This window comes from Ostrea edulis, chromosome 5 (assembly GCF_947568905.1).
Source record: "Ostrea edulis chromosome 5, xbOstEdul1.1, whole genome shotgun sequence".
Taxonomy (NCBI): domain Eukaryota; kingdom Metazoa; phylum Mollusca; class Bivalvia; order Ostreida; family Ostreidae; genus Ostrea; species Ostrea edulis.
In genome coordinates this window covers 8,433,798-8,460,360 of record NC_079168.1, presented here as the reverse complement: position 1 = coordinate 8,460,360, position 26,563 = coordinate 8,433,798, and the positions used below count along the sequence as shown (strand labels likewise).

The window sequence follows — 26,563 nt, the reverse complement described above, 5'->3', positions numbered from 1 at the left end:
ATGATATAAACAATCATGTTGTCACAGGTACCTGAAGTATGGATGCCCCCCCCCCCCCTTGGGGGGGGATAACTTTTTTTGTGGCAATAATTTCTTTGAAATGTGTGAATCCCCTGTCTATCTTACCCCTCTTTCGATTTATTTAATCGTTTCACGCTTTTGTAAGCTTTTGTAAATTCGTACTCTGTGTCGGACCTCCTTTGGGTGGGGGTGGGGAGGGGTGTGGTAGCATCCATACTTCAGGTACCTGTGATGATATCGGTTTCCTTTCCCTTTAAAAGTTCCGGCAACAGGTGATACATCAGGCTCTTTTCATAGCCCACTGGCACTTTAATAAGTACATATTTACCATTTAGCTGTTTGTTACCCAAAACACTAAGGGGATATTTGATATTTTTATTTCTCTTAAACTTATGGCACAGTACTGTAGTAACAAAATACACAGCTTTCCACAGATAAGACCACTAGGTCTGAACTGGACACGTGACTGTCACTTGAAATGGCCGAGGGACGGTTGTTTGTAAATACCGATTTAAAATCAAATAATTCTGGTTAAAACAGGTGAAATAATGTACAGCCGCATAAATACGTACTTGCGATGATTTAAAGAAGTTCCACTCAGCGTAACCGTATTTTACAACACGCCATTAGCATATGACTACATGACGTATACGTGTTTATTGACACAGATAAGCTTCAGTGCTCTCTCTTCCGGTGTTCAACAGCTCAGGTAAACAAGAAATTAGACTAATTTTTCACTCACTTCTTCAGTTTTTGTTAGTGTACCTATATCTTAATGTGCCTGTGTATTATTCAGATGGCTAGACCTACAGATGTCGCGAGTTATATTGCATACATGTATCGCTGACATTTTGAAGAATGTCCATGCCGCTTGCGTCCATGTGGTTTAAACAGCAGCCGCACTTTCGATTTAAACGTGTTATTTATAGTACCCACCTTCATTATTTAGATGTAAATTGTAGGTGTACCACGTGTGCAAGTTAATCGATCGAGAAAACAACAAACATGACAGAAAATGGTGACAACAAACCGAAAAAAGCACGGTTGGAGGACGACCCTTTTCGATGGCCAGGCTACACAGGCGAAGGATATCCAGAGCTTTGCGATCTCCGCGCAATGCCCGCACAGCCCAAGGAGCTCAAACCTGGACAACTGCCAGAGAAATTGATTCGCCAGTATTTTGAAGAGGTACAATACATGTTGGGGGGAAACAATGCTTGGTACGCGTGAAAGTCAATGGCGGAAGTGCAGGTTTTCCGCATTTAATGCAAATTATTCAAATGATATGACCTACTAGTATTTAGAAATTCTGTACAGAAATTTTGCATGAAAACATTCAATTATTCGTTGGCACATACTCTATGATCCTGGTTCAACCAAGCGATAAAAGCTTAGCAAATTTATGATTACTTTATCTCTACAAGGGTGTCTTATCAACATGATATTGTAGACAGATTATCAATGTATTTGATAGGCCTAGACATGAACAAAATTCGTTGTCTCCATTCTATCTGATATAAATTTCTGTCGATACGCCAGGATGACAGTTTGCATCGTTTATTAAAATTGCAAAGGCATGCGAAAGTCCCTGCACTAAAATGGGCGATTTTTTTATTGATAAAATCTCTTCACGTTTTTTGTCAAAGGCAGACAACTCACGAAAAACATGCAAAAAAGTTCCCAGTAGTGAACTTGAATAGTCACAGATCATCTGAAACTGTTAGTAGATCTACATGTATATACATTTACTGAATCTTTTCTCTTATATTTCTATTGAAATGGACATGCATGTTTGTTGCAAACCAGTTCGGTCCGGTTTTTTAGTACCACCTGTCTGTGTAATAATTACCAAATATGGAGCGTCATCAAGGTCAAAGGGTGGATTGGCTGATCCGTTTAACGTAACGAATGGGTCAACCATATGCTATTTTGGTACTTAAATCTAGTTTATATTTTAAAACAATACATAAAAATATAAATATTAACAATCAAATGTCTTTCTCATTAGATGAAAGTAAAGCACCAGGGGATAACTAGTGTAATTTTGAAGGGGCTGAGGCAGCAGGTTGAGATGAATGAGTAGGGTGAGGTGGAGGCAGTAGGTTCTGTAGGGTGAGGTGGAGGCAGTAGGTTCTGTAGGGTGAGGTGAAGGAGTGGGGTGAGGTGGAGGAAGGTAGAGAGATCTGAAATGGCGCCACCTCATGGGTCCAGTGGGGTGGGGGGGGGGACACGGACGGACGAAGGCCCTCCTCCTCCTTCCCCGGAAACTTCGAAATCTTAGAAATTAAAAATGTGATTGTTACTGGAGACTAGTAAAGAAGAATGGTACCTTTTCTTTGTCAGGGCTACTTGATCATCAAAGATTTCTTCACTGATGACGAGCTCCAGGCCTGTAGGGACGACCTGGAGGACGAAGTGGACAAGCTGGCTATAAAGTTGTACAAGGCCGGCAAAATTAAAAGTTTGTTTATTTCTGTTTAAAACGACACTTTTTCCTATGGAGGGCAACAGCGTGCATTTATCAATGAATTAAGATATTCTATGTTTAACGAAAGAATAATGAACAATTTTGAAAAATTTAAATCAAAATAAATGTTTATTGTCAAATAATGATGAAAGTGAAGTAGATGAAATTCACAATGACTGGTAAATGATTAGAAGCTGGCCTTTTTGTACATGGAATTTTTTGAAGAGTTATATGCCCTTTGTAAAAATAAGAAAAATCTAATTTGCTCAAAATGATTTAATTTTATTTCATATTTTCATAAGGAGAAATTGTATGTTACTGTCTACCAAGATATTTGTATGAAAATCGTTTTTATTTAACACAGACTGTTAACTCAATATAACCAAAAAACTCTATTAACAGCCATTTTCAAATTGTGACTTGAGACGTTGTGACACATAATCTAATGAGCATAACCGCAATGAATAATCCACATATCAAACACCTATAATACAATATTCACCGTTTCTTAAGTATAGTAATTTTCATATTAAAATCACATATCCAAATATTAATTCACATTTTGAATAAATAATTCAAAATTCTCTCAAATATCCAAATGTACTTACAAAATGTGTCATGGACATGGTCTGTTTTCCTAACGTTAAGGCTTATCTACACCTCCATTCTTGCATTGTGAATCAGCGTCTACAGCGTACATATTAGGTGACATGATAATTTTAATAAGTTATATTATCAACATCACCATCTTAATTATTCTGCAAAATTTTATGTTTGTATCACTAGTTTGAAGAAAGCTACTAACATTTTGGTAAAGTATGTGCGACACCGTCGTTACCTGTCTACATGCAATATTTACGTAAATATCAAAATATCCAAGCTAATACATTTTAATAATTCGCATCTTAATCAGATGTATTGATATCGAATGGGTAGAATGTAAAATTGTCGTCAAAATGATATGCAACTTTCGTATAGTAAAGTGTTTTTATTGATATAAAACAACATAAATGCTACCGTAATGCTATGAAATACGTTTTGACACCAACAGCGTGCGCGACGTCTGAATTTCTTTTTAAAAAAAACAGTTTAATAAAACATGCTCTTCCCATATACTTCAATGTAAAATTCTAGGTGAAATAGATGAAGCAGTAATCAAAATTTTGAAAATTCCTTTCGTGGATTATTTTTATTTGACAAACCCTTCAAAATGGTACCATGATTACAAAAATCCCACCATCCACTTACTAGATATGACATATGGTCGTTATACATTGAATAAATTAAATTCCAACACCTATACAACTCTTCTATATCATTACTTATTTTTAGATCTGTACGAGGAGTATGACCTTGACCATCGCTTGATTAAAATAGACGAAGAGTGGCCGGGAGCAGTCATACTTCTTCATAAAATCGGACGTTTACCCCCGGTAAGAAAATACAGCTGCATAAATTGACACATCAATGGAATGTGCACAACACCGTAACACGTGACCTTGGTTGGGCTCATTCTGTAATACCGTAACATAACACGTGACCGTGGTCGGGATCATTCTGTAGATAACACCAAAACACGTGACCTTGGTTGGGCTCATTCTGTAATACCGTAACATAACACGTGACCGTGGTCGGGCTAATTCTGTAAATAACACCAAAACACGTGACCGCGGTCGGAATCATTTTGTAAATAACACCACAACACGTGACCGTGGTCAGCTCATTCTGTAAATAACACTGCAACACGTGACCGTGGTCGGGCTCATTCTGTAAATAACACTGCAACACGTGACCGTGGTCGGGCTCATTCTGTAAATAACAGGTGAACGTGGTCGGACTTCGAACTTACGATACCTAGACTAGTCATTTCATGTAGGTAAATAAAAACCTTAAAATGGAAGAAAAACTGCATACTTGTTCACCTGTTTTCAAATTAAATTCTATACGTATAACCGGAAGTAGACTATCATCTGAAAACAGTTCAAAACACACATTAAATTGTAAAGTAATGTTATTACATTTTCTAACAGTCCTTCAGAAATCTATGGGGTAACGAAAGGCTTCTAAATTTGATGGAACAACTGATTGGCCCAGACATTGCTGGTATGCCCAATTGGAATTTACGTGACAAAACGCCCCACAACGAGGCCACGACTGTCCCGTGGCATCAAGGTAATACTAATCTACTTTGAACATATTTTTAGGGGAGGGGGTGCTGTTATAATGATTAATGATATAAAAAAATTCCAGATCCACGCCTGAATCTTTTCGTGGATTCTCCATCTGTTTTGTAGTGCTACACAGAATCTGGAATTACTTTCTCTGATTTTAGATGCGGGATATTTGTCTACAGACATTTATAAAGTGTTCATGCCGACTGTTTGGATCCCATTTGTAAACACAAATAAACAGAACGGATGTATGGAGGTAATATACAGATATTGATAGAATTGAGATATTTCATTGTAGTGCAATGCATGTCTTTAGAAAAACAAGGGGCTTAAAGGATCGGTCCCAGATATCATGAGTACTGTGTCTTTATTTTCATCAGTTTTCGTAAAATATCACCATTTAAAGATAAAAGATATACATATATGCTATTCCTTAAACATATTTCATTATTTTTTTCTTTTTTTTTTTTGTTCTTTTAATATTTACATATACACCAAAGCAATAAATATTCACCCATGGTTGTTTCATACAGTGCTAGTAATAGTCATATTGCATATTATGACGAGAGAGAGAGAGAGAGAGAGAGAGAGAGAGAGAGAGAGAGTCCCGCTAAATTGTAGATATAGGAGTGAATTGGAAATACGATACGAGTTCCGTTCTGTATGAATTTAATTTATTATACGTCAAGCCATATTATCTAAAGTAAGGAATCTTAAATGAAACGAAAACGCTGGCGCAAGACTGCTTGGTGCCCTGTTTCATTTTGGTTCAGAAAGGATGAACTAAAACATCTAACAGTGTTTTCCCTAAGAACCGGCCGCCGGCCAAATTGACCGTTTCAAACGATTTTCTGGCCGGTTCAAATATAAAAAAAATCAAAAAATAATATGTTGTCAATTTCAGTGATGTTGATTTACACGATCGATCTTTGCAAAGAAAGTATGCGGTAGCAATTGGTTGGCTATAAATATCTCATATTTCTTCCTTGTTTATGTTTTTATCGAGAGCTTTTTGAAACGGCGATTTTGATTGGACGATATTTTAAACTCTCACCTTGCGCGTGAGAAGCACATGGCAGTGAAAAATAATGAAGCGTCGAACGAATACATTAGGGCTGTTCCAAAAATGATCAAATGGGGGGGTCGGGCGGCAAATGAAATTTTTTTGTGTGGGTGGTCGTATTTTTTCATATTTTATTTGGTCCGTGGTTGGACTGTTAAAAAATATTTATTATGGGTAGTGGGTAGTTTCTATTGTTTTATTTTGTGCCACGTGGGTGTTGAGTTTTCAGAATATTTTTATTGTCGCTCTTGTCGTGCTGGTTACAAAACGTCGGAGAGAAAATTGAAAACGTGCTTTCGAAATGCTGCTTTCGAAATCTGAAATCGGAAGTAACAAAGAACTATTCGAGTTGTCGCTCTTTGCAGCGCATAACTTTCCATTACGACACTCTTCAAATTAGAGGCGCGTTTAGTAGGGTCCCTTTGGACGTGATGGCGGCGAACTCTGTTCTGTAGATTATTACAGTTTACAGTGCATCGATTTTGGGAATATTTTCAGTCAAAACATCGGAAAGGTGTGTATTTAACACCACTGTGGCTAACTTGTCCGAGGAAAAAATGTTCAACCCTTTGGTATATATTTAAAAATGTAGGTTAAAAAGTGGCATATGAACAAGGGTCATTTTGCCCCCTGAAATGCCTCAGAATGCAGGATTTTGCGTTTAATTTTCCAAAATTTCATGGGGGGAATCCCCATACCCCCCCCCCCCACCGGCCTGTTACAATTCTAAATGGGCCTGTTCAAATGAAATGAATGGAAAACACTGAGAATCTATTGAAAAGTAAAATCAATCTTCAGTATTTCAATACAGCAAACATTTTTATGATGCATATGATTGATAAACGCTTTATGTAAAGCATAAATATATGGATGTATTTATGATATGAGGAGACGATGCAGTGTATGTGCATTTTACAAGGTCATACCTAAAGGTCATCTGAGTGGAAAAGTGGCGGTTCACCAGTGCTGTGCTGGGGACACGTGGTACATCATGTTGGAGGAAGAGGAGATGAAAAAGAGGCTGGGTGAGACTTCTGTACTGTTTGTTTCAATATTTTGGCAGACATATAGCATAGAAAGTTGGTTATTGTGGAACAGTAGGATCAGAAATAGTTAATACACTGCAGATGCTTGGTGTATTTGCTCTGCGTTTACCCTATACCCATGAATGATTTCTTGAAAACAGAGAAATTATTGGATGTTATCTGTTTAAGAAAGCTATTGTAAATTAATGTTTGTGTTTCAAAGGGTGTTCAACAAAGGATGCGGTCGTGTGTGAAATACCATATGGAGGGTTTCTGCTATTCAATAATTTCATTCCCCATCGAAGGTACTGTCCATAAGAGCATAAGATAGCAAGTATTCAATGTAATATTATTTTTCAACAAGTACAATGACGTCTACACATTAAAATAATTTTAGAAACAATTATATCGTCACTATAGTTTAGACAACAAGGCGGACCACATTCGTTGGAGCGTAGATCTGAGGTTCAAAGTTCCGGGCGAAAACAACGGGATGTTTGGATTGAAACCTGATGTCATCATGCGTACTAAGGAAAATCCGACCATGGAAATAGATTGGGAAACGTTTGATTCCGTGAATAGGACTGAGCTGCAGATGAAATCTGTCAGCGATATTGTCAGCGTATGTATTTCATGGAACGATTCAAGTTAAAGCTGTGTTAGACTCAGTAGATTGGTTCTCGATAGCCTGCGAGTTCTCAGAAATTAAGCAAACGGAATTATTGCTATTCTGTTTTATATTGATTAGGTTGTAAACTGGAATCGTTATCGTGACGTTACAAATCGTAATTACAAGTATGATGTTATTCTCCCTTACGGTGAGAAATTCAAATTTGAAAAATTCGTCATAAAATCGATCGTGAATTAAGGACATCACAGTTGTTTTCAGTGTGAAAAGGAATTTTAAACTTGCTGAGGAAAATATTATCTGCTTGCCTGCATGATAATATACACAGGGTCACCATTTCCCTTTTCTTTACTAAAACTATTATATAGTATATACATGAATAGTAGTACTGATACAATACTAGTATATTCAGGGTCATAGTTTTCTTCATCTTTTCTTAAACTTTTATATACATGTATATATAGATAGATAGAAACACTGCTTATTATTTCCTATTTAATGTTGCGAACTTTTACATGTATAATATTGCGTGTTATTTATACTATTCAGGTTAAAGAAGATCAAGAATTTGATACAACAGTTCAGGGACCTTGGATGAGAAAATGGGAGATAACTCACATTAATACGCATGTCAAAAAACATCAAGAGACGGAAAAAGCAAAGAGCTGAGAGAAATTTCCAGATATTTTAGAAAATATCTTAAATTGAAATTCGCTGTGATTTAAATGTGATTTTAAAGTATATTTAATATGATGACATTATTTTTAAAAGCATTTTATGAAGAGCTTTTTCATTTACACATTCCATTTTTAAAAACTATTTGTCTTGTGAAGACGTAATAATGTTCTGAATGAATTCTAATGTTTGTACTGATTATCAGGAATAAAATACCTTATTACTGCACATGTATTGGATGAATATTTTTAGGTCATCTGAGTAAACTAAGGTGACTTGTTGCAATTGGTTGTCGTCCGCCGTTAACAATTGAACAATTTTAACTTCTTGATAACTACCATTCCACTTTTCAAATTTGGTATAAAGCATCTTTGCGACAAGGCGGACCTAAATTCTACATTTCAGGACTCCTTGCATCTGGGGGCGGGACAAAAACTGCCAAAAATTAATCAATTCTCAAAATTCTTCTCTACAACCTCATATGTGTAAGAAAAACTAAATTACATTGTACATAGTGATGTAGAGTGGGAAGGTCTCTACCAAAATTGTATATTTCATGATACCCGGAATGGACGTTCTGACCTCAGGGCGGGATCAAACTTGGTATATGTGTAAAACATTTAAATACCAACTTCTTTAGTGCTATTGATACTAAATTGAAACTAAATGGATATTTAGAAAGAGCAGGTAGTCCTTAATCCCCGTGGGGACCCGGGTTAGAATAGGTCCTCAGTAACCCTTGCTTGTCGAAAGAGGCGATCCCTGGGATCATCAAATTTACAATGTTGGTAAAGGTTGGTTGTATATTATTTAACATCCCGCGCTCGAGAATCTTTTACCCATGGAGACGTCACTTTTGCCAATGAAGGACTGCAAAATTTAGGTCTATGCTCGGCGCTTAGGGCTATTGTGCAGGGAGCTTTATCGTGCCACACCCGCTGTTTGCCCCATTTAGTCGCCTCTTACAACAAGTAGGTGGTTCGGAGGACCTATCCTAACTCGGCTCACCACGGGATCTTACTCTACAGAATCCCAGAACAACTTCATTTAGACCAAGGTACAATATTTTTGTAGCAATATCATCAAAGAATTGTGTTTAATTTAGGCATCTTCAAATCAAGAACTACACCATTTCACCCAATGGGAAATGGAATTTCAGAAAAATTGAACTGCACTCTTCTTTCCATGCTAAGAACTTGGAAAGATTGTCAGAAATCAGATTGGAAAAGTCACGTTAACAACTTGGTTGAATTTGTTTTTATTTATTAACCTTAAATTACTCTGATACACTTGTATCTCAGTCTCTTGTACTTTGATGTAACTTATTGTTTGAAAATCGGCTAACAACGAAGAAAGTGAGACAGGGAATTGGAAATAGAGACTCAGCGCATTAATGTGTTATTGACAAATTATTACTAGAAGTAGACAAATTATTACTAGAAATAGATAAATTATTATTGACAATACGAAAACAATTTATTACTAGCAATAGATAAATTATTACTAGCAATGACCAATTTGTTATTAGCAATGGAACATTATTAGCAATCGACAAATTCTTACTAGCGATGGCCAACTTATTACTAGAAAAGGTGAAGATAACAGACAGTGGTCAAACTCGTAACTCCTTTATATTAGCAATGGAGAAACTATTACTACATTTGTAGCAATAGACAAATTATTAATTGCAATAGACAAACTATTACTAGCAATGGACAAATCATTAGTAGCAATACACAAACTATTACGATATTACTATCGTATTACTAGCAATGGACAAATTATTAGTAGCAATAGAGAAACTATTTATACTAGCAATGGACAAATTATTAGTAACCATAGACAAACTATTACTAGCAAAGGACAAATATAACTTTCTTACTTACTGCCCGTTTCGCCTTTGGCCTGTAGGGATTCTCCATTCCTGTCATTCTGTCGCCTTCTTCTTGAGTGTGTTCCAACTTTCCTTTAATTGTTTTATTTCTGCCTCCTTTGTCCTCCGTCACGCGACTTTTGGCCTTCCTTTCGTTTTCCCTCGGGTGTCCAGAAGAGGGCAGTCTTGGTGACGCTGTCCGGTCCCTTTCTGAAGACATGCCCAATCCATCCCCAGCGTCATTGTCTAATGATTGTGGCCATGTCCTCTTGCTGGCATCTGTTGAGAAGGTCCTTATTATTAAACTATAACTAGCAATAAACAAACTATCATTAGCAATTAACATATTATCACTAGCTATGGGTAAATAATAATTAGCAGTGGACAAATTATCACTAGCCGTGGACAAAATTAATACTATCAATAGACAAATTATTACTAACAATAAACAAATTGTTACTAGCATATACAAATTGGTACTATCAATGGACAAAGCAAACAATTGCAAAAGAAGCAATAGATTCTAGAGACGAGGTTATTGATGGAGAAGAAGATGACAGCACTCTGTTCGGACCTCACCAAGTGCTGAGGTCTCGTGGGGATTCGGGTTAGAATAGGTCCTCAGTACCCATTGCTTGTCATAAGAAGTGACTAAATGGGGCGATCCTTCGGACGAAACCGCCAAAAAAACAACACACACACACACACACACACACACACACACACACACACACACACACACACACACACACACACGAAAACCCGAGGCTCCGTGTCACAGCAGGTTTGGCACGATAAAGACCCCTTCCTGCTCAAAGGCCGTAAGCGCCGAGCATAGCTTGAATTTTGCAGCCCTTCACCGGCAATGGTAACGTCTCCATATGAATGAAAATTTTTCGAGTGGGACGATATAGAATACACAACCAACCAACCAAATGCCGAGTCTTAGTGGGAGTGAAGAGGGGTCTACAATTCTTAGATTCAATGGACACCTTGTTGAAAACGTTCCGCTGAAGAAAGATCAGCCAAAGAACCGACATCCTCAAAATACCTCGGTACATTGGAGAGAAACTCAAATTTCTTTGATAAAAAGAAAGGGAAAAATATTAAATATGGAAAATAGATTGTAAAATTATACATTTGCTAATTCAGTTCACATTTTGATTTACATATAAATATATATACATGAGATTAGGCAATAGCATAGATAAGTGCGTTCATACTGAAAACAAGAATTTTTACCCGTTATTAACATCTTCTATAAAAAAAAAAAACCCTTCAGTGTTATTTGAATTGATATTCTTAGGCCAACTTTTCACTGATTTCATTTATCTGTAACCACGTGATTCAGACAAGTTTCTATTGTCATTTAATTTCACAGATATCAGTGTCCTCGTCTTCATCACTATGGTTACATGATATTTCTTGTACTCACACAGATAACAGTGACCTCGTCTTCATCTCTATAGTTACATGATATTTGTTGTATACACAGATAACAGTTACCTCGTCTTCATCACTATGGTTACATGATATTTGTTGTACACAGATAACTATGAGGTGCCGTTTTAATATTTTTGAGGTATTTTCTGATATCAAAAAAAGAATTATTGATATCAATAATTCCAATTCCTGATATAAAAAAATAATTCTTGATATCAAAAAATAATTCTTGATATCAAAAATAGATTTTTTGATATCAAAAAATAATTTTCTGATATCAAGAATTCGAATTCCTGATATCAAAAATGATTTTCTGATATCAAAAAATCGAATTCTTGATTTCAGAAAATAAGGTTGATTATCTGATATCATAAAATCAAATTCTTGATATCAAAAAATCATCATTTTCTGATATCAAGAAATCGAATTTTTGTTATCAAAAATTGAATTTTTTGATATCAAGAATTAGATTTCTTGATATCAGAAAATCGATTTTTTGATATCAGAAAATAAGACTCATATAAAACTACGATCGACCTGATGAATGCTCCCCGTGATGCAACCTTCAGCTTCCCGCCTGAAGTTGAGAACCTTGTATGCACGTGAGGAATAAATGGTGAATCTAGATCTAATTCATTATGGCAAATTCTTCCATATCTACAATGGTCAGCACTGCTTTGTCCGCAATTCGCTATGAAGTGAACGGGGTCGATCCTGAAGATGTGCAAACGAGACCCGTGGAGAATGATGATCATGGAGACGCACTGTACAAAACAACGGCTACCAGTCATGATGGCTTGTTGAATGTTCCTTAACATGTCATGCTCAGTAGTCCCATTATCCGCCATTTTTCAAATCACATATACTGATGTTATAGAAGGATTTCAAGAAAATAAGTCATCATAAATAAGATTAACGGTAAAAAGGGTTGATATTCATTACATTTGCATTAACTATATATACTACTGACGAGCCCGCAGGGCGAAAGCGCTATAGATAAAAGTTTGAGTATTGGATTTTATTTTTTGACTTTATATATATATATATATATATATATATGAACTCTTTCCCTGATTGTTAATTCAATGACAAACGAGGAGAGCAAAATAGATAGACTACCGCCAAAACTCCGGATGCAGAAAGTAACCCGAACTTGATTATGTCCAGAATTATCAAGAACCTTATAAAATTCCTTCTATCGTTAAAAAAAAATCTTCAAAGAATCTGAAATATCAACGAATTTTAGAAAGCAAATCGGACACTGTAGACTGTAGGCCTAGTTCAGCGATTTTCTATGGGTCAAGGGAGTATTCATTATTTATGTAAAGATTTTTCGCCATTTTCCTTTATTTTCTGATATCAGAAAATGTATTTTGTGATATCAAGAAATCAGTTTGAATTCCTGATATCAGAAAATGATTTTTTGATATCAGAAAATCGATTTTTTGATATCAGAAAATGATTTTTTGATATCAGGAATTCGAATTTTTGATATCAGAAAATTTCTTATATTTTTGATATCAAGAATGTGAATTTCTGATATCAAAAAATATAGTTTTTGATATCAGAAAATATGATGTATTTTTTGATATCAGAAAATGATTTTTTGATATCAGAAAATCATTTTTTGATATCAAATAATATAATTTTGATATCAGAAAATGACTTTTATTATTTGATATCAAGAATTCGAATTTCTGATATCAAAAAATGATTTTCTGATATCAAAAAATATACTTTTTGATATCAAAAAATGATTTTTTGATATCAGAAAATACTTCAAAAATATTAAAACGGCGCCTCATAGATAACAGTGACCTCGTCTTCATCTCTATAGTTACATGATATTTGTTGTACACACAGATAACAGTTACCTCGTCTTCATCACTATGGTTACATGATATTTGTTGTACACAGATAACAGTGACCTCGTCTTCATCTCTATAGTTACATGATATTTGTTGTATACACAGATAACAGTTACCTCGTCTTCATCACTATGGTTACATGATATTTGTTGTACACAGATAACAGTGACCTCGTCTTCATCTCTATAGTTACATGATATTTGTTGTACACACACAGATAACAGTGACCTCGTCTTCATCACTATGGTTACATGATATTTGTTGTACACAGATAACAGTGACCTCGTCTTCATCTCTATAGTTACATGATATTTGTTGTACACAGATAACAGTGACCTCGTCTTCATCACCATAGTTACATGATATTAGTTGTACTCACACAGATAACAGTGACCTCGTCTTCATCTCTATAGTTACATGATATTTGTTGTACTCACACAGATAACAGTGACCTCGTCTTCATCTCTATAGTTACATGATATTTGTTGTACACAGATAACAGTGACCTCGTCTTCATCACTATGGTTACATGATATTTGTTGTACTCACACAGATAACAGTGACCTCGTCTTCATCACTATGGTTACATGATATTAGTTGTATACACAGATAACAGTGACCTCGTCTTCATCTCTATAGTTACATGATATTTGTTGTACACACAGATAACAGTGACCTCGTCTTTATCACTATGGTTACATGATATTTGTTGTACACACACAGATAACAGTGACCTCGTCTTCATCACCATAGTTACATGATATTTGTTGTACACACACAGATAACAGTGACCTCGTCTTCATCACCATAGTTACATGATATTAGTTGTACACAGATAACAGTGACCTCGTCTTCATCACTATGGTTACATGATATTTGTTGTACACACACAGATAACAGTGACCTCGTCTTCATCACCATAGTTACATGATATTTGTTGTACACAGATAACAGTGACCTCGTCTTCATCACTATGGTTACATGATATTTGTTGTACACACACAGATAACAGTGACCTCATCTTCATCACTATGGTTAGATGATATTTGTTGTACACACACAGATAACAGTGACCTCGTCTTCATCACTATGGTTACATAATATTTGTTGTACACACACAGATAACAGCGACCTCATCTTCATCACTATGGTTACATGATATTTGTTGTACACACACAGATAACAGTGACCTCGTCTTCATCTCTATGGTTACATGATATTTGTTGTACACACACAGATAACAGTGACCTCGTCTTCATCACTATGGTTACATGATATTTGTTGTACACACACAGATAACAGTGACCTCATCTTCATCTCTATAGTTACATGATATTTGTTGTACTCACACAGATAACAGTGACCTCGTCTTCATCTCTATAGTTACACTGGTATCTATCGCATTTTATGGAGACTTTCATAAACATACTGCGCTGGCGATATTGAAAAATGATTTTAAGCTTTTAAAATATCCCTGATACTATGGTCGAGCTATGTCTGTCTGAAACTTCAATCTGACTCTTAACTTTGAAATAATGAGCGATAAGACTCTCATATGTCATACATACATTTCTCGTGACAAAATCTTTTTATAGTAGAGTGTTTCTTTACTTTGTGACCTAAATCTTGGACCTTGACCTACTTTTAAGAAAATGTAACGTAGTAGTATTAAATAATTCCTAAACTATTTAAGGCAGGGCTGTATGATGTTATATATAGATTCTTTATGGCAGGACCTTTCATGTGATACCATGGTGCTTGACCTTCTGACCTCGAAGTTTGACCTACTTTTAAAAATCTGGCTTATTCAATATCTCCTGAACTATATAAGATAGAACTTTCATATTTTGTAATCAGATTTCTTATTGCAAGGTCTTTTCATTATAATATGATATTTGACCTTGTAGTCAAACCAACTTTTAAGAAAACGTAACCTATTGAATATCTCCTGACTGAACTATTTAAGGATGGGCTTTTATAATTTGTATGTAGATTCTTTACGGTCAAACCTTGTGATACCACAGTGTTTGACCTTGGAGTATATATGAACTACTTTTTAAAAATCTCACCTATTCAATATCTACTTAAAGTAATTCCACCCTCCTGTGATGTCATCAGATTTTGCAAAATCAATGATTTATTTAAATTTATGCATGATAGGAACATAAATTTTGTTGGGGTCTTTTCTGATAGGTATTGTAAAAATTCTTGTTAAAAATAAACTATTTCAAAAGTCTAAGTTATTGATGAATACTCAATGATAAGTTTCAAAATATTGAATCCAAGGGCAATAACTCTGTTTTTATTGATTTCTCCATGAAGTCTATTATATGATAGATTTCCTTTATTTTTACAGACATTTTGTATATTTTTGTGAAGATACGTTTCATGAAATTGTTATGAATGCTATTATATCGTCATAACCAGTTTATATGACATTTTGATAACGCTGTTTAAGGAATATTCCAATTTTCTGACGGTGATATATGATTCTGTTTATGTACGTCTCGCATCTTAAAAAGCGTGATGACCTATGTATTTTATTTGATAATTTGTTAGTTTTAACTCAAATGAATGGAAATAAATACAATTTTTAAACTTGTATCAGATAAAACTGCAAGTATGGAGTTACCTTAAGTATTTGAGGTTGAACTTTTATATTTTGTATGTATATTTCTTATGGTAAAACTTTTCATTTCATACCACAATTTACATGGCTTTACTCCCAGAGCAGCAACATCATGTTAGTCATAGTGGTGTTGAGGCATCCCCATTTTGGGTGAATTCATGTTCAGTTATGTCGGGACCCTTTGAATTTTTTTATGGGATTGAAGAAAAACCTTCTAAAATCACAATAGTTGAACAACAGCAAGGTCAAGGTGACTCAGGTGAACCGTGTGGTCCATGGGTATCTTGTTATGTTCTTCATGTATACAATTATCAGAAAAGGTAAACATAAAACCCAACAAAAAAAAAACAAAAAAAAAAAAAAAAAAAAACAAAGATAAAAAAAAAAACAACCAAAAAACCCAACCTCCCACAACTCTATTTAAAAAGAAATGGTACTATATTTTACAATACGCCAACATCTCTGACCTTCAACAAATACAGATAATGTTTATCTGCAGACAGCGTTTGACATAGTAATAATTGTGTTAAGAGTTAACTAAAATGGACCCCAGGAAAATGGCTCCAGGATACACGGATGAGGAACACCCTGAGATAGTGGACATCCGGGCCATGCCACCACAACCGACGACACTAAAGCCGGGACAGGTCCCGGAAAATCTTATCAGACAGTACTTCGAAGAGGTGAGAAATACGAAGTCGTTTGTCGGCATGACGGAGTAGAAAAAGCTGAGTTTTCAACTCGCCACTTAATCACTCGAGTTTAATTTGGTTGACATTACATTGATATAAAGGAGCATTAGCTATCATTTTGTCACCAAGAATTTAATTCAACGAAGATTGCTCTATATTATATATTTCAGTAATAATACCAGCATTTAATTATTTCAAACCCTATTTAACCTCCAAACAGGCTCAGAAAATGTTATTTTTGGTGATTAAATAATTTTTGTGTTGCAAGACAATAATTCTTCCTTATATATTTCTTTACATGAAACTGAATAGGTTATCTAACGAAGTTTTATTAGGTTTCTCTTGTTTTTGAACCAATAAATATTTTATTGGTCATTATTATATATATATTTCTATTCCATTGAGACATTTTGAGAAAAAATTGGTTGCCATCACTTTCACGGCTAATGCCCCTTTAAGGAGGTATTCTACGTCGTCATAATGGCTGACTTCCTTTTAAAACATGGATGAAAGTATAAATATTAGCAATATATGTCTATTCATTTCCAATTTTTTTGCCTAGCTGAGTAGCTCAGTAGGTTAGCACGTCGAAAAAGATTATAAAAAAAAAAAGCACGTCGACTGCTGAACTGTAGATCGCGTGTTCGAGTCCAGGAGGGTTTTTAAATTTTTCTCAAATTGCTTTCAACTAAAACTGCATTTTTTGACTAAATAAAGTGAATTTGAAAGTTTTCAATTTTAAAATATTGTTGCACATATCCTCCACTTTTTCATCCATATCAAATTTCTCTGGTGTAGCATACCTCCTTAAGAAAATGTTCACAAGAATTTATTTTCGAATACACAAAATTACACAGAAATAAAGCTTTCGCGTATGAGAACGAGTGATGTAGATTTGGTTGTCTATTGGAATCTCTCTGTGCATGTACGCATTTTGACCGAGCAGACTGCACTAAAAAATTAAATAGATAAAATTAAAAAAAGAAATACCCCCAACAAGATACGTAAGGGGTCCTAGGGATAATATTTAAGTGCACGTCTTGAGAGTTATACAATCCACTCTCTCATAATTCCTAAAAAACTTGTTTTCAATCCTTATTCTCTCTCGCTATTCAATTGATGGAGCGCTGGAATATAAACGAGGTAAGGATGTTCTTAGTGTGTCGCTATGTCATCCCTGCCCCCCCCCCCCCCCCCCCCGGACACTTCATTATGAATAGTAATTATTAATGTAAACATTTTAGGTTTTTTTTTATCTTTATCTGTAAAAGTATATCCCAGGGCCGTAAATTACATGGAGGAGGAGGAGGCAGCTGCCTCCTCCAACTTTTGAGCCAAAAAAATTTAAAATTTAAAGTTCATTAGAATTTATGTTGTTTCCAATAACTAAGAACATGATACCTCCCTTAAAAAGCATTCCAAATCTTTCTTTTAGAATGAGTTAGTCAAGTAACATCTTAGAAGGCCCTAGAATCAAGGATTTTGCACGAAACGTGTTCAGTGTGCACAAAATGTGCTCAGCGTCTGGGGGCCTGGGCGGCCCCTAGACCCCCGCCTAATTTCCTGCCTCCTCCAAATTGAAGGTTAATTTACGGCCCTGATATCCAATCGTATTATCTGTATACAAATTCATCACTTTAGGTCATTCCAGTTGTACATTAGTTAACTTTGGTCAAGTAGTGTATAGGGAGTATTCGAAATAAAATTGACGACGGATTTGAACTTGGAGTGCATCTGTTTACCTACAGTTCAGTGTTCTGTGGGTCTTCAGACCAGATTAAATATCTAAATGACAAGCAGTGTCTTATCGTTTTAGGGTTATTTCCAACTGGATAAATTTTTTGATCCGTCCTCGGAGCTCGATCCATGCAGGGAGGCTATTAGTACATTGGTAGACGAGTTGGCTCAGAAACTTTACAAAGGCGGGAAAATCAAAAGTGAGTGAAAAAAGATTGCGTAGTAATTATTAGTGTTTGACGAAGTGAATTAAACAAAAGAAGGCTAATGGTGATGAAAATGATGATGATGATGATGATGAGGAGGAGGAGGAGGAGGAGGAGAAGAAAACGAATGAATAAATAGATGGCTTGACTAGACTACCCATGACTTCTCAGTAAATGAGAGCGTTCTAACAATCTGCAAATCATGAGTTTGAGTCCGGTAGGGGCTTTTCCTCACAATCTGAAATAAATTTATATTTATTCAATAAAAATGTATTTTTTATGTTTACCTTTTAAGTTTATGACGCATTATCTCATACTTTTCTTCCATCACAATGTAATACTCCTTAATCAACAATATTCAACAATTTATGTTGTCTCCCAAAAAACAGGTTTACATGAAGATTGTGGGGTCTTCGAAAGGCTTACAAAACTAGACGAAGAATTCCCAGGCGCTAACATAGTGCTTCACAAGACTGGGAAACTTCCTGAGGTATATTCATAATGAGTCTCGCTATACCAGTTTTACCTCAGAAATGCTCTCTAAATCATTCACATCTTTCATATTGATGCAGGCTTTCATGAAAATTTGGGGAAATGAGCGGTTGTTGAATCTGATGGAGCAGATCATTGGACCGGATATAGCTGGAATGCCAGATTGGAGTCTGCGCTGTAAGATACCTAAAACGGAAGCTGCAACAGTGCCTTGGCATCAAGGTAATTTATTGAATAAATGAATAAAATACGTTAGTTAGAACCTTTTTGAATTGCAAACGAACATTTTGTAAGGTACAGTTCAATAATGACTAGTGTCTTCAGTACATACCGGTACCTAGACGTTCTTGGTTTCCGTTTGAATTTCAGATTTAGGTTATCAGAGTGTGGACGCTTACCAAACCCTCGTGGTGACGGTGTGGATACCATTTGTTGATTCAAATGAACAGAATGGTTGCATGCAGGTAGAATTCATACATGAAATTGTAAAATCACTGGGGGCCACAATGGGTCTACGACATGAGAAAAGGATCACTATATATTTACTATACATTAATACATTGAATATCAGGTGATACCGTTACATTCAAGATATCTGGTTTTACTTTTAATTACTGTTATGTAGAACATCATGATTTTAAGGTAGCTCATTACACTAAAATTTTATTTAATGATTCGTTAAAACACCTCTTATGAAGTATGAGTTCACCACCGAAAGAGTGATACAAGCTGTCAAGTATTTTATATGAATTTTTGTGATTTATTTCAGAATAATGAAAATGGTGTTTCGTTTAATATATATAATTTTGGAAACATGCCTGAACGACTCAGATAGGAGTTCTAATTTTTTTTGATAAAAAAATATTTATGAAAATTGAAAACGTTATTTACGCTAATATTTTTTAAATCTACGGATAAAATCTTTTAAAAAAACCATGTCAATTAGAAAAAAGATATATCAGAAAAATATATTTTAAACAAAATTGAAATGAAATGGTCAAAATTCAGAAATATTACGATTTTTCAAATTTGAATCAAGCCTGATCGGAATTATAAAAAAGTAGTCATAGAGAACATTGTAATCAGGAAACTACATTACTTTGATGTAAAATGGTTTACAAATCAAGTGAATTTATCCTTGATGAAAAGTGCATACAAATAACAACATGTTTATTTTCAGTAATTTCTATCAATTTTGATCGGGATCGGTACTTTTCTCTCTCATTTGAATATAGTGATAATATTTGACATTTGGTCATCTCGTTTCAATTTCTTTTTAAAATATATTTCTTCGATATTTCTCTTTTCTAACTGACATGTTTTTAGAAGATTTTATCCGTAGATTTGAAATATATCAAGAAATAACGTTTTCAATTTTCATAAATATTTTTTTCAAAAAAATTAGAACGTTTATATTTGAATATTTTAGATATGTTTTATTAGATATTCATATCATGCACCGAATCACAGCGAAATTTGGACTCTAGAATCTCTTATTTGCAAACAAAACACCTTTTTTATCATTCCGAGAAAAATCACAAAAAATTCATATAAAATAATTGAGAGCTTGTATCACTTTTTCGATGGTGAAATCATATTTTATAGGATGTGTTTTAACGAGCCATTAAATAAAATTTTGGTGTAATGAGCTACCTTAAGCATGCTTTGGTTTTCCATTGTAATTTCAGATTCTTCCGCGTGGCCATTTAAAAGGCAAAGTTGGACGTCATTACAGTTGTGTTGGTGACACGTGGTACGTTAATTTACCGGAAGAGGAAATGAAAAATAACCTTGGTATGTAGAACTCTAATACATTAAACGTATCTTCTCGGAATGCAAGAATGTTTTTGAAAATGTAATCAAACAGTCTATTAACAATACCCGTTTTCAATCGTATGTCGGTTTGATATATCCCAGTGAACTCTAATAAAGGACACCACAGGGGCTAACACATTTCCTTCATATTTCGATATTTTATTAAACATATATGTTAACAGCAAACTAACAACTCAACTTTATGACAAACGACGACTTGCTTCTGCATCGTTAACTTCCCACATTATGTAGCAATATTCCATTATCACCTGCATATGGTGTTTATGTTTCTCAACTGATTCAATACTCGCGAGCATGTTCTGCGTTTGATCAATTTTTGAATCGAGGCAGGTCACTGACAAATGAGTTGATGTTACAGAGGTTTCAACTGTCTTGTTTATGGTCAGCATTTTGCAAATTCTATGGTTGTTATAATGATCTAAATACAACTTGTCATTGGGTTAAATGCTGTCTTCGGTTTAACTACGGATTATTCCGTTTACCTGATCAACATGTAGGACTCATGGCCGGTGTGACGGGTCAAGAGGGGGTGCTGACTCCTCCTTTACGAGTGTTTCCAGGTGTATTATTTATAGGGTTTAAAAGATTAACCACTGTTCATTATCTTCATTTTTTTCATGATGACAATACACGTTAAAATACACTTAATCGATCGAGATATTTTATTTGATACAGGTGTTGACGTGAAAGACGCGAAGATTTGTCCTGTGCCATATGGCGGAATATTGGTATTCAGCAACTTTTTGCCACACCGAAGGTTGGTGACACTATATATCAGGCACTACATATTGACTATTCAAAAATTTATTTTATTCTCAATACATCACCGTAAAAACCCAGTATATTCTTTTAAATCTATAGAGATTGAAAATTTTGTTTTTATCTTTTCCAATGTTTAATTTAAAACCCGATTTCATTTTTGCGCTTTAGTAATCGTTCTTGATAATATTATAAAATACATCTTTATTTGTCTGTGGACCCTTTTGACATGTCTTATTCCCAGATTTTAAAACATTTTAAATGGTTTTGATTTCAAAGTCACTGACCAGTAAACTTCGAAATGTATGTTTAGAAATAGCAGTTCTGTATCTGCTGCAAGAGACTCGTGAACATCTTCCTCGGCCTAGAATGATGTTTGGTCATTGGATAAAACGCACCATGTGATTGACGTCTAAAACTCTTTAGACAGAGAAGACGGCAACATGGCGTCCGAACCGTCATTTCAATGTTTATAACATTTAACACTTACAACTGATGAAGTTGTTGAACATTGAATTTACCATTTCTTATTCATTTATAAAACCTTAAATAAAAACTAAATTGTAAATCTTGTCGATCAATATTGCAGTCTACAGGTCTTCGCCTCGCCATCTATGGATTTTAACAACCCGACATTTAGCCATGCCGTCTATGGATTTTAACAACTCGATGAAATTTCTATAGACAGTCAGTAACAAACCTAATAAGATACTGCGCCCACATGTATACGAGTTTATTATTAATATTAAACTTTCTTGATTTTGTAACAGTAAGTAATGTGACGTATCCCTGGTATATAGCACAAGGAATTTTATCTACTGAGTCACTATATATCGATGGCGATATTTCCTCTGAAAAATTCAATTATCGATAAAAAATAAATGAATACTGTAAACCAACTTTTATTCGTGACGACTTTATTTCGCGCTTAACCTGTGATAAACTGGTTCACGGCTACTAATTTTTACGACCAACAGTATCTTGAACATTTAACAGACATTAAAGGACTGGTTCGCGACAAGAAATATTCACGATGATGAGGTTCTCGCGAACCTCGCGAAAATTTCTCACACGTGAATAAAAGTTGGTTTACAGTAAATAAAATAAATGATATGCATATATGAACATATGCAACTACAAGTACACACAATTAGAATTGATTTTTGATACTTGATTTTGAATTTAGCCTTGAAAATTATTCTAATGGAATCCGATGGAGTGTCGATTTCCGGTTCAAGAAAACAGGTCTCCCGAATGGCATGCATGGTCTAAAGGATGACGTGATTCTACGTTCCTCCAAGGAACCAGAAATGAAAATTGACTGGAGCATGTTTAACTCAGTGGAAAGGCTGAAAATCAAACGGGACAAAGAAGGAAACATTATAGATGTAAGAATATATATTCTTTTATCAGCCGGAAGCATTTCATTTGTAAACTCATGATTTCACGAAGCTGTCCATCGCTCGATATTTCGTCGAATATCGCAAACTTTACGAAAAATCTGAGTTATTTTAAACTGACCCATATTGATCCAAATATCTGTGCTTCAGCTTTCCTATTAGTCACGTGACTTTACCTGTCACTCAACCAATGAAATAGCTGGAGGCGGAAGATCACAAGCCTTTGAATGGATCCAACAATATGATACTATATTTTCAGTTTAGAGTTTACCAATCTTGCAAAGAAGCGCAAATAGACTCCAACAATATAGTACAGATATTGAGTTGTTTATATGGTATACTTTTTCAGAGGAACGATAATGATTTTGATACCAGGATTTCTGGCCCTTGGATACGGAAGTGGGAATTAGTCCACTCTAATAGACACACGGACGAAGCTTGGAAGGACGTTATGTAGATGCTGATCAGGTGTAATGGCACCAAAATGTTATAGTGTTAATACAGAGCTGTTTCAATATGTACATACTTACATAAAAAAAAAATCAGGAATGGAAGCAAACCGGTAACACTTTTAATTTTTTTTATCTATTTTCTGAAAATCAATATACAGTTACATCTAATCCTTTTATAATTACATGTTAATCATAAATAATTATATAATCACTTATTACGGATATCTTTATATATGCCTGTATATGCAATGATATCGTTAATTGCAGCTAAGTGAACGTATATTTATAAGATGTACTTGAGAGTCTTTGAACCCCAGGAGAAGGCTTGTATAGGTTTGTCCTGCGGCCGCTTCCTATTATATTGCTACACAGTGACACACACACACACAGATATAAAATTGAAATATGATTAAATGAATAGCCATCATTACAGTCGAATGTTATATATGTCATACACGTACATGTTGCCGGACTCTCATAAATATATTATACATGTATAAATAAACCAAACAATCATGGAGAAGCAGGGCATCCACTTTCTGACGGCTTCAGCAGAATTTTGTTCTTTTCATATTGTTGAAATAATAAATAAATAATTCATTGATTTTGTGTGTGATACTTTATTCGCCAATCAGAAAAGGAAAAAGGAAAGTAAACACGTGACCAGCGAAAGGAAAGTAAACCCGTGACCAGCGAAATTGTAGTTACGTGTGTAACACCACCCCGCCCATTCTTGGAAATGGTGCAGCCATCTTGTAACAGTAGTGAAAACGCACGTAGATATTCTAACGTGTTAGGTTTAATTTCAAGAAGTATTGAAATAGATTTTGTCATTCAGTTGTCCGTTTATCCATTGTGTTGATTGTAGAGAAGGTAGACTCGTTACTTATATTTACACACAAATTACAATTAGTGGAGGAATTGTTGACAAGCTCATTCATTACTCATATATTATAAAACACACCATTAGGGGCTAGAGCGTTTGCTTCTTAGGAGGATAATCCCGGATTCAATCCCGGCATGACGTCACACTGAGGGCGATAAACATAGGTTTAAGTCCTACAGTGATTATTCCTAGTGAAAATCACGGATCTTTCAGATAGGATGATGATCTTATATACTAAAACGGAGGTCCCGTGTCGCGGTAGGCGTTGCGTTGTAACTGCAAAAATAGTAGTTTGTAAATATAAGAAATAGATTTAAAGTTTTGAAAATACACGAGGGTATGAACTGTAACGCGATATTCAGTTTATATGACGATTTGATGCTGTCCCTATAAATACAGAGTTGTGCTTTATATATGACGATTTGATGCTGTCCCTATAAATACAGAGTTGTGCTTTATATATGACGATTTGATGCTGTCCCTATAAATACAGAGTTGTGCTTTATATATGACGATTTGATGCTGTCCCTATAAATACAGAGTTGTGCTTTATATATGACGATTTGATGCTGTCCCTATAAATACAGAGTTGTGCTTTATATATGACGATTTGATGCTGTCCCTATAAATACAGAGTTGTGCTTTATATATGACGATTTGATGCTGTCCCTATAAATACAGAGTTGTGCTTTATATATGACGATTTGATGCTGTCCCTATAAATACAGAGTTGTGCTTTATATATGACGATTTGATGCTGTCCCTATAAATACAGAGTTGTGCTTTATATATGACGATTTGATGCTGTCCCTATAAATACAGAGTTGTGCTTTATATATGACGATTTGATGCTGTCCCTATAAATACAGAGTTGTGCTTTATATATGACGATTTGATGCTGTCCCTATAAATACAGAGTTGTGCTTTATATATGACGATTTGATGCTGTCCCTATAAATACAGAGTTGTGCTTTATATATGACGATTTGATGCTGTCCCTATAAATACAGAGTTGTGCTTTATATATGACGATTTGATGCTGTCCCTATAAATACAGAGTTGTGCTTTATATATGACGATTTGATGCTGTCCCTATAAATACAGAGTTGTGCTTTATATATGACGATTTGATGCTGTCCCTATAAATACAGAGTTGTGCTTTATATATGACGATTTGATGCTGTCCCTATAAATACAGAGTTGTGCTTTATATATGACGATTTGATGCTGTCCCTATAAATACAGAGTTGTGCTTTATATATGACGATTTGATGCTGTCCCTATAAATACAGAGTTGTGCTTTATATATGACGATTTGATGCTGTCCCTATAAATACAGAGTTGTGCTTTATATATGACGATTTGATGCTGTCCCTATAAATACAGAGTTGTGCTTTATATATGACGATTTGATGCTGTCCCTATAAATACAGAGTTGTGCTTTATATATGACGATTTGATGCTGTCCCTATAAATACAGAGTTGTGCTTTATATATGACGATTTGATGCTGTCCCTATAAATACAGAGTTGTGCTTTATATATGACGATTTGATGCTGTCCCTATAAATACAGAGTTGTGCTTTATATATGACGATTTGATGCTGTCCCTATAAATACAGAGTTGTGCTTTATATATGACGATTTGATGCTGTCCCTATAAATACAGAGTTGTGCTTTATATATGACGATTTGATGCTGTCCCTATAAATACAGAGTTGTGCTTTATATATGACGATTTGATGCTGTCCCTATAAATACAGAGTTGTGCTTTATATATGACGATTTGATGCTGTCCCTATAAATACAGAGTTGTGCTTTATATATGACGATTTGATGCTGTCCCTATAAATACAGAGTTGTGCTTTATATATGACGATTTGATGCTGTCCCTATAAATACAGAGTTGTGCTTTATATATGACGATTTGATGCTGTCCCTATAAATACAGAGTTGTGCTTTATATATGACGATTTGATGCTGTCCCTATAAATACAGAGTTGTGCTTTATATATGACGATTTGATGCTGTCCCTATAAATACAGAGTTGTGCTTTATATATGACGATTTGATGCTGTCCCTATAAATACAGAGTTGTGCTTTATATATGACGATTTGATGCTGTCCCTATAAATACAGAGTTGTGCTTTATATATGACGATTTGATGCTGTCCTTATAAATACAGAGTTGTGCTTTATATATGACGATTTGATGCTGTCCTTATAAATACAGAGTTGTGC

The 26,563-nt window shown here is 34.9% G+C and overlaps 2 protein-coding genes across 2 annotated transcripts; both read left to right on the top strand.

Moving 5' to 3' along the window:
• The first annotated feature begins 582 nt into the window (after positions 1-582).
• LOC125649179 (uncharacterized) lies at positions 583-8,278 on the top strand. Its single transcript, XM_048876460.2, has 10 exons — positions 583-730; positions 984-1,209; positions 2,365-2,482; positions 3,821-3,921; positions 4,519-4,660; positions 4,821-4,915; positions 6,642-6,747; positions 6,971-7,052; positions 7,168-7,369; positions 7,925-8,278. The coding sequence occupies exons 2-10, from the start codon at positions 1,027-1,029 to the stop codon at positions 8,042-8,044; spliced, it is 1,149 nt and encodes a 382-aa protein (XP_048732417.1). The 5' UTR covers positions 583-730; positions 984-1,026; the 3' UTR covers positions 8,045-8,278.
• An 8,022-nt stretch (positions 8,279-16,300) lies between these two features.
• Positions 16,301-24,042, top strand: LOC125649182 (uncharacterized). The gene is made up of 9 exons (XM_048876465.2): positions 16,301-16,546; positions 18,372-18,492; positions 18,888-18,988; positions 19,071-19,212; positions 19,360-19,454; positions 20,679-20,784; positions 21,502-21,583; positions 22,772-22,973; positions 23,335-24,042. Exons 1-9 carry the CDS (start codon positions 16,406-16,408, stop codon positions 23,440-23,442), a joined length of 1,098 nt encoding a protein of 365 aa, XP_048732422.2. The 5' UTR covers positions 16,301-16,405; the 3' UTR covers positions 23,443-24,042.
• Positions 24,043-26,563: the final 2,521 nt, after the last annotated feature.